Here is a 13723-nt window from a genome sequence, read left to right as displayed (position 1 = left end):
GACTTGCTAGAGTGGGTCCAGAGGAGAGCCACAAAAATGATCAGAGGGGTGAAGTACCTCTGCTATGAGGACAAGCTAAGAGAGTTGGGATCGTTCAGCCTGGAGAAGAGAAGGCTTTGGGGAGACCTTATTGTGGCCTTTCAATATATGAAGGGGGCTTTTATGAAAGAGAGTGAGAGAGAGTTTTTACCAAGGCCTGTATTGACAGGACAAGGGACAATGGTTTTAAACTGAAAGAGGGTAGATTTAGATGGCACATAAGGAAGAAATTATTTACTGTGAGGGTGATGAGACACTGGAACAGGTTGTCCAGAGAAGTTCTGGATGCCCCATCATTGGAAGTGTTCAAGGCCAGGCTGGATGGGGCTTTGAGCAACTTGATCTAGTGAAGATGGCCCTGCTCAGGGCAGGGAGGTTGGAACTAGATGACGTTAAAAGTCCTTTCCAATCCAAACCATTCTATGATCTTTAGTTATACCTAGATCCCTTTCAGCCCTTTTCAAGGTCAACTTCTAAGACATGACCTCAGGGAAACAAACTGAAATACAACCCTCCTGTATGGGAGTATTAACACCAAACACTGCATGACTGGTCTCTAAAAGCAAGAGCTGATTAAGAGCATTCTGTTCTAGAATTAAGTCCTAACAGTTGATTCAACTTCAAGACTTAAAAATATTGAAAGATAAAGTACCTGTGTAAATATTTCACCACAAAGAACTACTCACACAATCTGAAGACATGCTAGAAAGTATTGACTATCAAGGTTGGGCACATTTTGCCAGGTCCTACTATGATACATGACATGCAATTAAATATCCACAATTTGTCTGTTTTGCTGTATGGCAATCTGATTTAGAACTGCTCTGGGTTGTGCTCTCCCATTTACAAGTCTCATGTTAATCCAGGGCTCTGCTTCTTTACCTAACTTTGTATGCCAAAAGAATGACGCATGTTCTTCATGCTGAAGAACATACAATGCTTGAGGGACACAAAGCAATAACTGAAGTGGTTGCCGAGTAGAAAAAAAAAACAGAGGAGCCTGGAGAACAAGTGGCAGCAGGAGCCCCTGATCTCCAAGATGAACGCAAATACTGCAGTTAACTTGTTACCAAATTTACAATGACTTGCAGACTTCTTAAAGACACCACATTTTGCTGTGGAAAACATTCCGTAACAGCTTTGGTATCAAAATTATAAACCAAGAATTGAATTAGTGTAAATTCTTACTTGTGAATCTTGAAATTAAATGACAGCAGTAGAACCCTAAATCCCATAGAAAAACACAGTCCTTCTATTTGACTTTTAAAGATACATAGGCATCTGGCCAAAACATACAGTTCCAAGAGGCAGTATGGCATGCCTCTCTTACAGAAGTAATCAGGGCTACTGCAATCAAAGCTAGTATTCAGGCGAAGAAAACAGGCTCGCTGCCTGATTAAGTCATACAGTGTGGAGTGCAGTGGCAGTTTCAAGGCTACTGCAAAGAAGGAAGATGCATATGAGATGGCAAAGGAAAAGTCCTTAAGTGAAAAGTTTTACATACCAAGAGTCTACAAAATGACCCCATATTTCACAAAGATGTAGACAGTAAGTTACTCATCCATACCTAAAAAAGCACCACACAAAGGCACACATACAGACTTACAGATGTCAGGGCAAGTCCAAAACTCGTAGACTGATGCTTCAGCTGGATTTCAATTTTGTGAAGAAGAGCTTCAATCCTATCTTCCTCAAATCCTTTCCTTTGGGAAGAGGTGATGAGAGAAGGAAGTCATATTCATTAACACTAATCACTTTAAGTGAAGTTATGAAAATGAATTATAACATCGATAAAGGAAGCATTACAACATAATGTCTTCCACACCGAATTAAAATTGATATGAAATAATCTTATCATGCTGTGTCATTTAGTGAAACTGCACTAATATCATTAAACTCCTGAATGTTATGCTGATGAATATGCTACAATAGAGGAAGTAGCAGATACAAGTTTTAAGAGTATTGAACAATATTACTGCTTCTTTGGTGCATTTATTTTAATATAACTCAATTTTTAAGGAATGTTATTTTATATATATGCCTGCATTATTATGTCTATATATTATTACATTATTAATATCTAATTGTAAAAGACCGAATAAAGGAACAATATTCTCAAAAATTGAGCAAGACTCACGCAATAACTTCATCAACTGTTCTAGCAATTATCTGTTTCACAGTATCGATGTCTTTTTCAGCAATACCCTGTAGACCCACACTGAAATAAGCTTCTCTCGTTGAGCCATTAAACCTAAAATAAAACACATTCAAGTCAGTGACAAGTACTAGAACTTAACCACTAAACCTGCCAGCAAAGACAGAAGAAGAGGAAAAACACCCATCATTTCCACATACACACACATTGGATTTTAAAATAATTACCAAAGAGGCAAGAAGGAGAACTTAAAAGCATTCTTTTGTTCTATTGCAGTAGTAGTAGTGCACTGTTAGGAAAACATACAGCATATGATATTACAGAAAGAAAAACAGGTACAGAAGAAAAGCTGGTCTTTTCATCTTCCCATTAATTTGTAAGTTCTTTCCAGTAAAGAAGTCTCTTTTTTCAAAGTGAAAATTACAGCTGCCTGTAACACCAAACACATACATTCTACTTAGGCAGGTGAGTGGAATACATCTTCTAAATGTGTATTTTTAAAGCAGTATTTGTAAAGTAAGTGGTGAAGGTGAAGTGTTCCATGTTTGTTGCAATTATTTTCAATGATGCTTAAAAAAAAAGATAACTTTTTCCAAGCTGTCAGGCAGTTTTAACCATAAGAACTCATCTTTAGAGAAGCAAATTGACACTTGCAGAAATACAGAACACCTAGCAGTTCGAACCAAAGCCGAAAGCCAAAAAGCAATAGGTGCTCATCAACTCTGAACACCCACTATTCCATGCCTAAAAACCACAGAAGGAATTCAATGGCAGACTTGAGTGTTGAGCTCTGAAATTTGAGTCCAGAGATGAGTATTCTTCTTCTAGATTGATTCATCAGCACAGTCACTAAGGCACATTAAAGCCAACTCACTGTAGGGTTCAACACCATATTACTATAGTCAAGCTAGAAAAGGTCCAGCAGACAAAACATAAAAACAACTGAATCACTACTTCAGTGTCTAAACATGAGCTTCTACTGCCATGCCCTGTGAGATTAAGATGTCTGCATGGCACTGGCATGCATACCACAGGACTCGCAGGCAGCCCATGACTTCACACAGAGACACTTCAAGCCAGCAGAGTACCCTAAGGCATTAAAATCGTAGACAAGTATATTAAGGTTTCCCACTCAAACATCCAAGACAGCCAGCGGAGATGAAGGCATGATTTTTGTAATCCTCAAGTCTAAAAATCAGTCAGATAATCATGCCCTGAAAGCGCTTCTTTCTGCTGACAATAAAAGCCAATGATGAGCAGGTGAGTGAAGACACTTCCACCCACCCTCCGTCTGCAGTGCAGACAGAGCTCAGAAGACTGGCTGCAAGAGCTACAGTTTGAATAAGCGTTGGCAGAAATCACCTTTTGTACTGAGGTGACAGCAAGTTAATCACACCAAACAGCACAAGAGCACATTTGTGCCAAACCCACCTACCATTAAATCACAGAATTAACGCAAAAAAGCAAAGGTAACACAGCACAGAGAAGACCTAGCGAATTCTTCTGAGTAATACTAAATGGTCAAGATGAAAACCCTTAGTAAATTAGGACACTGAAGTTATACCATGTCTTTATCTACCAGTTTTTCTTATTCATAGGCTTTAAACAGTACAACTTTGTTTAAACTAACATAGCTTCTACTGAATTATTTTCACGAGCCAAAAATTACAGTTGAGAATGCTTTACAGTTCATCAGTAGAAACCCTTAAGATGTTTTAACATTAAAAGTAAGATTATTCTGGTACAAACTGCCTGTATGAGAGACGACTTCTCCCAACTTAATAGCGGTTTGTAACTTTTCTACTATTGCTTATAGTGATGAAATGTAAATTGGAACACTTACCCAACATCAGGAGAAAAATCTGTACCAACACCAGACTCAATTAAGGCTTTGTAAAAAGGAGAATTCGGCCCATCAACCAATAGTGAAGACAACAGGCTTAGTGTAAAGGTTTCAAAAGTGTCTGTAATGCTGAAGAAAATCAATAGCTCTTAAAAAAACATCAAGCAATGGATATGGGACACCCAGTATCATCACTACATTCATTTCAGAAGAATTACTTCTATAAAACAATGTAGAGGGAGAAATAATTGTCAGTTATAAACACTGCATGAAACCTCAGGGAACTAAAAGGGTCCTGTGTCTTTCACTTACCAAAACTAGTAGTAAAGCAAGTTTAATTAGTCTGCAAAGGTAGATAAAGTTAGTAGTAGGGTCATACAGAAAAGTTTGACATGGCAGGAAGTTGAAAGACAGGAAGCCAGCGTTCCCCTAAATCTAATCCACTGAAAAGTTCTGCAAGGTAATGGTGATTTTCCTTACGTCCATTTGCTAAAGAAAAAGACAGGAAAAATTCTGCTTAGTAATTAAACGTTCATTTACTACAGGATTTGTCTAGCTTTCCCATGGTATTATTTAATGTAAAGATGACATTTATGAGAAGGGATTGGGGGACATGAAATATGCCTGCATTTTGCTACAGTTCTAAAATAAGCCTTTGATTCAGAATTTCATTTTGATACACTTACTCCGTCAACAAGTAGCTGACGCTGACAGTTGTCTGCTTGGAAGGATCAGTAGCAAATGAGTCTAAGCCACATGTTACACTGTCTTCTCTCTGTGAAGTATAACAAATACCTTTGACGCAAACTAAACTCAGAGCAGAAGTTACAAATAACAAATGACTGCTTGTATCTTCATAGCATCTTCCTTCCAAAGATTTAAAGTAATTTTACAGATACTCATCAGTAAGTTCAATATTCATTAATACATACACAAACACAATTGGTATCTCAATTTTTTTACAAGTGGAGAATAGAGGAGAGGATGAAGAAAATCTGGCCATAATTAACACTCTGAGCTGGGTTTCAAAGAAATGCTTATGCTTCTGGACAAGCCAGGGAGAAGAAGCGGGAGAATGGAAAATGTTATTTTTGACACCATGGTTTGGAAATTTAGGTACCATTTCCTGACATTAAGCATCAATATTTTTAATAGTAGCACTAAAAGCTTTCCATTAATAAATGGTTCAGTGCTCCAAATGCTGAGGGACTTGCAATTGTTACATTACTGAAACTCAAAAGTAAATCTAGTTTCTCCCTGCTGTAACCAAAAATAAAAATATTTCAGCTCATTTACACACAAACACACTTCTAAACAAAAAAACAGAACTCCAGCAGGCTGGGCTAAAATGTTAACCTGTTATATTCAGTTTCTGCAATTCCAAGATTGGATGTGCATTGGGGTTTTTTAGTTGATTTTTTTGGTTGTTGTTGTGGTTTTGTTTGTTTGTTTGTTTTTTGTTTGGGTTTGTTTTTTTTTTTTTTTTTACTTACAGGCTTTTCCCAGAGTTTCTGTTTCGGGATATCAGTTTTTGATTCAATTCTTTCAAATTTTATCAATGCTTCCTCGTGTATTTGTTTCAAATGTTGCTCCAGTGGAAAGTTACCGTAAGTGAAAAACCTGCATTTCATATGAAAGACTGGGATTAAGCATCAGATTTGACATGAAATTTATAGTAACAGCTTTTATTATATCCTGAATTTCATGTATTTTTTGTACATATGTTTTGTAAGACCCCTGGGTTAAAGACCACCAGTTTGCCACATACATAAAACTCACATATCTCCTGGTGAAATTCCATATTTTTCCAGATTCTGTTTTATGCTTCAGAGGCCACAAAAAACTAGAATTTATTTAGTTGCAGCAATATGCAATGTTCCAAGAAAAACTATTAGCGATTGAAGACAGAATCCCAGTGCCTTAAAGTTTCCGAAGACAAAACTGGTCTTCACATACAACGTATAAAATATGATGATCCACATCTCAACTGATCTATAAAACATGTCTGGGTTCTGCGGGTCAGTCTACCAAGCACAGTCCCATATCTACAAGAAACACTAGTGACTTCCACTGGATCAAATACAAGAATGAGGCGTGTCTCAGGTAAATGTTATTCACCAATTAAAAACTAAAACACAGGTACAGTAGAATACATGCGATGATGAGAAAAAACAAAGAATAGCAAATTCATTATTGTGACACAAGCTTTATGTTCCATAACTGAATTAGCCAGACTAACACACTGACCACAAATTTGGTACAGAAGAAACAACGGTACTATAGATTTCCCTCCATATCACTTTCAAATTGACTTTTAGCTTAAACACCTTATTAGTACCAACAGAATTATTTTCTGACTCAAATGAATATCCATTGTTTAGAACCTGATACAGTAACAAACAAACGAACAGCCATTCATTTGTAACTTGTGTTTATAACTTTTAATCTGGGTTGACTTCAAGGAAGATAGGAACCCTTAGACTCATTTGCGCTACTTGTATCATAACTCCCTAAAATTGCCAATAAATACTTATTAGTATGTTCCATTTCCCCCCATAGCCATTTGAGTTCAAGGTGAAACATCTGTAAACAAAAATCCCCCAAACAAATGCTCATAATCAAGCAGGCAGATGTAGTCTAGAAAATCAGCCATCTCTCTGCTTCCAATTCACCCTTCACTTCTCTCCCTAGAGCAAACTCCTTGCCTCAGTGCTGTCCTAGCCGCTGGAGGGCACAGGTTATTTAAGTTGCTGGCCATGAGAACGGGAACACTGTATTGCTGGCTTTCCCTCATAAAAATACAAACACAGTCCTAACACACTATATGACCTAGTGAGCAGTCACAAATCTCAGATACCTGGAATTGCTTGGATGATAATGTGTGGCATGGAACCGTTTAAGCTGCTCCCATGTAAGATCAGGAATACATAACGGATCTCCACCAGATACTACACCGTAAGTGTGATCAGGAAGGATTTTATTCTGCAAGTGTTGTGCAAATATCCTCTCGTTATCTGTCTTAAGAGGAAGACACCACATTTCAGTAAAAGTCATTGAAACACATTTTAAAAATAAAAGGTGGTCAGTAATAAGACCTCAGAGCTCTAACTTACACAAGAGCTCCTCCTCACAGAAGCATTTTGTTCTGTAGTCCCATGTACTTAGATAAAACTAGCTACGTTATCATGTTAATTTAAAAGAAAATTCTACACTAAAATCCATTAGCAAGGTGTTCTTTCATATGTAAAACTTTCAACAGGCTAACTTTAAGAATAACCATGTAACTGATTGTTGACTTTACTCAGAACTTAAATTTCACAAAAGAGGAATGGAAATCTCCGGTGCAATAATGTCATTGATAACTCGCAGCTTAAGCCACTTCATCACGTGTAAGATCTTAAAACAAAAATTCACAAAACTTACAAATGCCCCTTTCATTTCATTAAAAACAACTCCTTTGAAGACTAGAGGTGTCTGAGGATCAGTTGGGTTCTCATGTTCTAACCTCCAACCTTCTTGCCTGAAAAAATTAATAACAGGAAGTGTTGTGAGTTTGAGGGCTTTGGTTTTGGGTTTTTTTGGTTTGTTTTGTTTTTGTTTTTAATTTAAGATTTACATACATCTCAAACTGTCCACATCTTACCAGAAATCTAGTTGCCGCAAACATGGAAAGAAAGCTGCATCCAGATACACCGACAGAAGATTTTGAAAATCCTTGGGATTTTGTGTTGAAAATGGATAGAGTGTGTAATCACTAGCTGTGTATAAACAAACATAAAAAGGTAAGAATTTTAGAAAGTCTGAGATGCATTTTGCCCTCATTTATTTTTAATCTCTCCTCGACATAAATAACTGGAAGAGAAGAAACTTACCAAATGACAAATTTTTCCTGAGGAATACACAGAAGTTTAACACTGCAGTTATTTTACTATGGAAACTTTGCTTTTGCCATATATATAAGTAATTAAATGCATTGTTGTATACTATAAAGAACCACCTCTATTGGGACTTCGTAACTGCCAAATGAACAAGATCTATTTTGTTGCCTTGCCTTGTTAGTTTTTTAATCTCTCACTCACAACATTCACACTTAATAATAACAGCTCTCCAAAGGGAAATTAAGGAGAGCCGACAGACAGCCCTACGGCAGTAAAACCTCAGGCATTTCAAGTGGTATTATTTACTTTGGGCTCACCTGTGAATGCATTCATGAACGTGGACAGCGACCTATTTAACATTTTAAAGAATGGATCTCTGCAGGGATACTTCTGAGAACCGCATAAGACAGTGTGCTCGAGGATATGCGGGACCCCAGTGCTGTCCATCGGAGTGGTTCGGAATTGTATACTGCAAGAGAGAGCACAGAGAGGCACGGGTTATTTGTGATGAGAAGTCCACCCACCTCCTGTCTGCAGCTGAGACTTACAGGAACATTAACACTGTCTAGTAACTAACAGGGCATATAGCACGATGCAGTTACTCAGTTCTTAAGAAAGATTCTTGAGTGCTCAAGTCACCTCTTCTAGAAGGTGTACAACCTCTGCACTTCCACTTCTGGAGGTGGTACAGAAGTTTTCAGCACATAACTACACACTTTCCTTTTTTAGCCAAAAGGCTCAGAAAAAAACTTCATGGCCCTCTATGTTAGAGACAGGTTTGAATGCCTAGAACTTAATAATGGGAATGACAGTATAGAGTGTTTATACGTTAGAATCAAGGGGAAGGCCAACAAGGCAGACATCACAGTGGGAGTTTATTACAGACCCCCCAACCAGGATGTAGAAATCGATGAAATATTCTATCAGCAACTGGCAGAGCTGTCGCAATCACTCCCCCTTGTTCTCGTGGGGGACTTCAACTTCCCCAGATATCTGCTGGAAATATAACACAGCAGAGAGGGAACAGTCCCGGAGGTTCCTAGAGTGTGTGGAAGACAACTTCCTAACACAGCTGGTGAGCGAGCCAACCACGGAAAGCGCCCTACTGGACCTGCTGCTAGTTAACAGAGAAGGTCTTGTGGGGGATGTAAAGGCTGAAGGTCATCTTGGGCAGAGTGATCATGAAATCATAGAGTTTTCAATTCTTACTGAAGCAAGACAGGGAGCCAGCAGAACTGTCACCTTCAGCTTCCATAAGGCAGACTTTGATCCGTTTAGGAGCATGGTTGAGAGTGTCCCTTGGGAGACAGTCCTGAAGGGCATAGGTGCCCAGGAAGGCTGGTCATACTTCAAGGATGAACTCTCAAAAGCACAGGAGAACGCCATCCCCAGGTCCCATAAAACGAGCCGACGGGGAAGACGACCGGCCTGGCTAAATAGAGGGCTTTGGCTGGACCTCAGGGAGAAAAGGAAAGTCTACGATCTCTGGAAAAGGGGATTGCTTACTTATGAGCAATATCAAGGTGTAGTGAAGATATGCAGGGGAAAAATTAGAAGGGCAAAAGCCCAAGCAGAACTTAACTTGGCTACCACAGTTAAAGATAACAAGATGAGTTTTTTTGAGTATATCAATAAAAAAAGGAAGGCTAGGGAAAATGTAGGCCCACCGAAGAATGAGGTGGGTGCCTTGGTGGTGGAAGACACAGAGAAGGCGGAGTTGCTGAATGCCTTCTTTGCTTCAGTCTTCACTGCCAAAGCTGCCCCCCATGAATCCCAGTCCCTGGAGACAAGGGGGAAGGTCTGGAGAGAGGAAGACTTTCCCTCTCTTGGGGAGGACTGGGTTAGAGACCACTTGGCCAAACTAGACATACATAAGTCCATGGGCCCTGATGGGATGCACCCACGAGTGCTGAGAGAACTGGCAGATGTTACTGCTGAGCCACTCCCCATCATTTTTGAGAGGTCTTGGAGAACAGGTGAAGTGCCTGAGGACTGGAGGAAGGCAAATATCACACCAGTCTACAAAAAGGGCAACAAGGAGAACCCAGGGAACTACAGGCCAATTAGTCTCACCTCTGTCCCTGGGAAAATAACGGAGTGACTCATTCTAGATGTCATCTCTAAACACACTGAAGATCAAGAAGTTATTGGAAGTGGTCAACACGGCCTTACCAAGGGTAAATCATGCTTGACCGATCCGATAGCTTTCTGTGACGTTATAACTGGATGGCTGGATGAGGAGAGAGCAGCAGATGTCATCTACCTTGACTTCAGCAAGGCTTTTGACACTGTCTCCCATAACATCCTCATTAGCAAACTGAGGAAATGTGGGCTAGATGAGGGAACAGTGAGGTGGATTGAGAGCCGGCTGTGTGCCAGAACTCAGAGGGTTGTGATTAATGGAGCTGGGTCGAGTTGGAGGCCTGTAACCAGCGGTGTCCCCCAGGGGTCAATACTCGGCCCAGTCCTGTTCAACGTATTCATCAATGACCTGGACGAGGGGACAGAGTGTATTCTCAGCAAGTTCACTGATGATACCAAACCGGGAGGGCTGGCTGACACTCCAGAGGGCTGTGCTGCCATCCAGCGTGACCTGAACAGGCTGGAGAGCTGGGCAGAGAAGAACCTAATGAGGTTCAACAAGGGCAAATGTACGGTCATGCACCTGGGGAGGAAGAATGCCAGACACCAATATAGGCTAGGGATGGATCTTCTGGATAGCACTACTGAGGAGAAGGATCTGGGAGTCCTGGTGGATATCCAACTTTCCATAAGCCAGCAATGTGCCCTTGTTGCCAAGAGGGCCAATGGGACCCTGGGCTGCATAGGGAAGAGTGTGGCCAGTAGGCTGAGGGAGGTCATTCTCCCCCTCTACTCTGCACTGGTGAGGCCACAACTGGAATACTGCGTCCAGTTCTGGGCTCCCCAGTTCAAGAGAGACAGGGAACTACTGGAGAGAGTCCAACGTAGGGCAACTAAGATGATTAAGGGATTGGAGCATCTCCCTTATGAGGAAAGGCTCAAAGAGCTGGGGCTCTTTAGCCTGGAGAAGAGAAGGCTGAGGGGAGACCTTATTAATGCTTACAAGTACCTAAAGGGTGGGTTGAAGGATGATGGAGCTGGACTCTTTTCAGTGGTTTCCAGCGATAGGACGAGGGGCAACGAGCACAAGCTGGAACATAGGAAGTTCCATTTAAATATGAGGAGAAACTTCTTTACGGTGAGGGTGACAGAGCCCTGGAACAGGCTGCCCAGGGAGGTTGTGGAGTCCCCTACTCTGGAGATTTTCAAGACCCGCCTTGATGCAGTCCTGAGTAATGTGCTCTAGGCAATCCTGCTTCAGCAGGGGAGTTGGACTAGATGATCTCTAGAGGTCCCTTCCAACTGACAATTCCATGAAGGTTATGGTAAAAAGAGCCAGTTTACATATTGCAGCTATAAGGCAATTTATCAGAAGGTCCAGCTTTCAGCTCACCAATACAGAAGAGATAATAATAAATTTGAAGTAGTGGTAGAGAGCCACAACGATGGTCAGAGGCTAGAGCGCATGCCCTGTGAAAAGAGGGTGAGGAGACTGGGCTCATTTAGCCTGGAGAAGGAAAGGCCTCAAGGGGACTCAATAACTGCCTTCCAATACCTACAAGGAGGTTATGATGAAAACAGGCTCTTTGAATAGATATGTGTGATGGAGGACAATATTTATAAATTGGAACAAGGAAGGTACCAACTTGATATTGAAGAAAAAAAGCCCACCATACAGTCAAGCATTGGGAACAGGTTGCCCAGAGAGGTTGCAGAATATCCATCTTTGGAAATTTTCCTCTGGATAAGTGTCTAAGGAACTGCACCTGAATTAAGCGCTGACCCTGTTTTGAGCAGCAGACTGAACAACAGGCCTCATGACACCTGTTCCAACCTGAAAAACTCTAAGGAAATTCCACAAAGGAAACACTATCCCCTTTTTATCACAGAAAAATCCAATTATGAAACTGGATTACAGTTTAGAAACCACAAGGTGATGCTGAGATGGAACGCGCTATACATATATTAGCGTTTTACCTGAACAGATTATTGGAGTCCTCTCGAGCCACATGTAGATACCTGGCTCCTGTACTGTCATGACTAAGCTTCACTGCAGTCAGGAACAGCTCAGGAACAGCTGACACCTGCATTGGAAGAAAACATTCGTATTACAGTGCGACTGCAAGTAGGTCAAATAAATCATGGACGATATAGCAATGATTAGTTTGTTCATCTAATACTGCCATAATACTTTGTTGATACAATACACTGTTGATATAATACTGCCATATACATTATTTAATAAGTTCTTTTGTTCCTATAGTTTGGGGGGGGGGGAAAGGAAAATAAAATTCTAAAAGCCAATTAAAATACACTACAACCAAAGAACTATACTCTTCTGGTATAGATATTAAGACCAGAACAATTCAATGAGAAATCCAAAGAAAAGGCGTATATTCAAATGCCAGTGGTTGGGGCAGCAAAAGAAAAATTCTACCACTAGCTCTGTCACTAGCAATCACTTTTTGCAAATTACCTTTACTCTCTGCTTCTGCCTTTTGCTTTAAAAAAGTGAAAAGAAATTCAACATATTATTTCCATGCAGGTTCTTTACGAAGGTATTAAAAGCAGCTTAGGAGATAAAATATTACTTGAATGTATTTCATAAAGTAGCACATAGTGAAGTTCAGTTATCTGCTGGGACTTTTTCGAAGACCACACCAAATGCTCAACATCTGTGGCAGACAAACAAACTTACTTAACTCTAGAAGAGTCAGCTCCCTAGAGAACATGTGTTAACGTTACCTAAAAAATTTGGTTGCAGAGAGATAACTGCAAGTAACCACTATAACATTTTTAACTGACCACCCAAAGCATCTGTGCAAGTATTTAGTGTGCAGCCTCCCGGCCCCTCTTAGGCACTTTCCAACCAAGGGAAAATGTATCTATACAAAGAGAGGGGAACTGTAGGATGATGCTCACCTGCTCCACAGTGAACCCATGGATGCGCTCGCCCACCCTGTACTGCAGCGCCCTTTCGTTCGCGGGAACGCTCTTCCACCTCCACGACTTCTGATTCAAATACCTGAAATAACACTTCCCCTTAAACCAAACAGGCTCCCACCAGAGACGCCGTCCCTCACCCCCGCCCTGGGGGGCCAGGAGCCCGCAACCACCTGGCCCCGGGTGCCGCCGGCCTCCAGCGAGGAGCTGCCCCCCGGGAGCGGGAGCTGCCCCCCGGGAGCGGGGCCTGCCCCAGCCCTCCCGGTCCGGGCCGGAGCGCGTCGCTCCCCGTCCTTCGGCCGAGCCCGAAGGAGCCGGCTGCGGCGCGGAGCCCGCCCAGGCCGGCGGCGGGGCCCGGGGCAGCGGAGGGCGGGCCGCCTCCCCCGCGGAGCGTCGGCAGCGGCACCGGGCGGGGAAAGGACCGGCGGAGTCCCTCGCTCGCTAGTCCCCGCACCCTGCCCGTCCTCACCGGCCACGGCTCAGCAGCCCCCCGGCCGCCCGGTAGCGGCTCCACATGGCTGGTCACCTCGGCAGCGGGTCGGGTCGGGTTGCGAGTGGGCCGCACAGCCGGGCCGGCGCAGGCGCCGCGGCCCCCACCACCATTGGCGGCAGCGGGAGGCTCCACCCGTCCCGCCGCGGCCCGCCCAGCGCTGCGGCGGCCGGGGCGGGGAGCGGGGCCGCGGCGTGGCCGGGCCGGAGAGCCCCAGGACGGCAGCGGAACCGGCCTGCCGAGTGCCGGGCGGGGGGCGGTTGAGTGGCGGGGGCTGAGGTTGCTGGGCCCTC

General features: G+C 42.4%; 1 protein-coding gene across 1 annotated transcript in view; it reads right to left on the bottom strand.

Annotated features, from left to right (window-relative positions):
• PITRM1 (pitrilysin metallopeptidase 1) overlaps window positions 1-13456 on the bottom strand; it is a 31916-nt gene extending 18460 nt beyond the window's left edge. The window contains exons 1-12 of the mRNA XM_074157810.1: window positions 13410-13456; window positions 12920-13022; window positions 11975-12081; window positions 8233-8384; window positions 7681-7795; window positions 7461-7557; window positions 6895-7055; window positions 5531-5657; window positions 4724-4812; window positions 4038-4166; window positions 2177-2290; window positions 1646-1742 (exon numbers count right to left, since the gene is read on the bottom strand). Of these exons, the coding sequence (XP_074013911.1) occupies window positions 1646-1742; window positions 2177-2290; window positions 4038-4166; window positions 4724-4812; window positions 5531-5657; window positions 6895-7055; window positions 7461-7557; window positions 7681-7795; window positions 8233-8384; window positions 11975-12081; window positions 12920-13022; window positions 13410-13456 (1338 nt within the window). The remainder of the gene's footprint in view (window positions 1-1645; window positions 1743-2176; window positions 2291-4037; window positions 4167-4723; window positions 4813-5530; window positions 5658-6894; window positions 7056-7460; window positions 7558-7680; window positions 7796-8232; window positions 8385-11974; window positions 12082-12919; window positions 13023-13409) is intronic.
• Between the last annotated feature and the right edge of the window lie 267 nt (window positions 13457-13723).

This window comes from Numenius arquata, chromosome 12 (genome assembly GCF_964106895.1).
Source record: "Numenius arquata chromosome 12, bNumArq3.hap1.1, whole genome shotgun sequence".
Taxonomy (NCBI): Eukaryota; Metazoa; Chordata; class Aves; order Charadriiformes; family Scolopacidae; genus Numenius; species Numenius arquata.
This window is presented reverse-complemented; position numbering and strand designations above follow the sequence as displayed.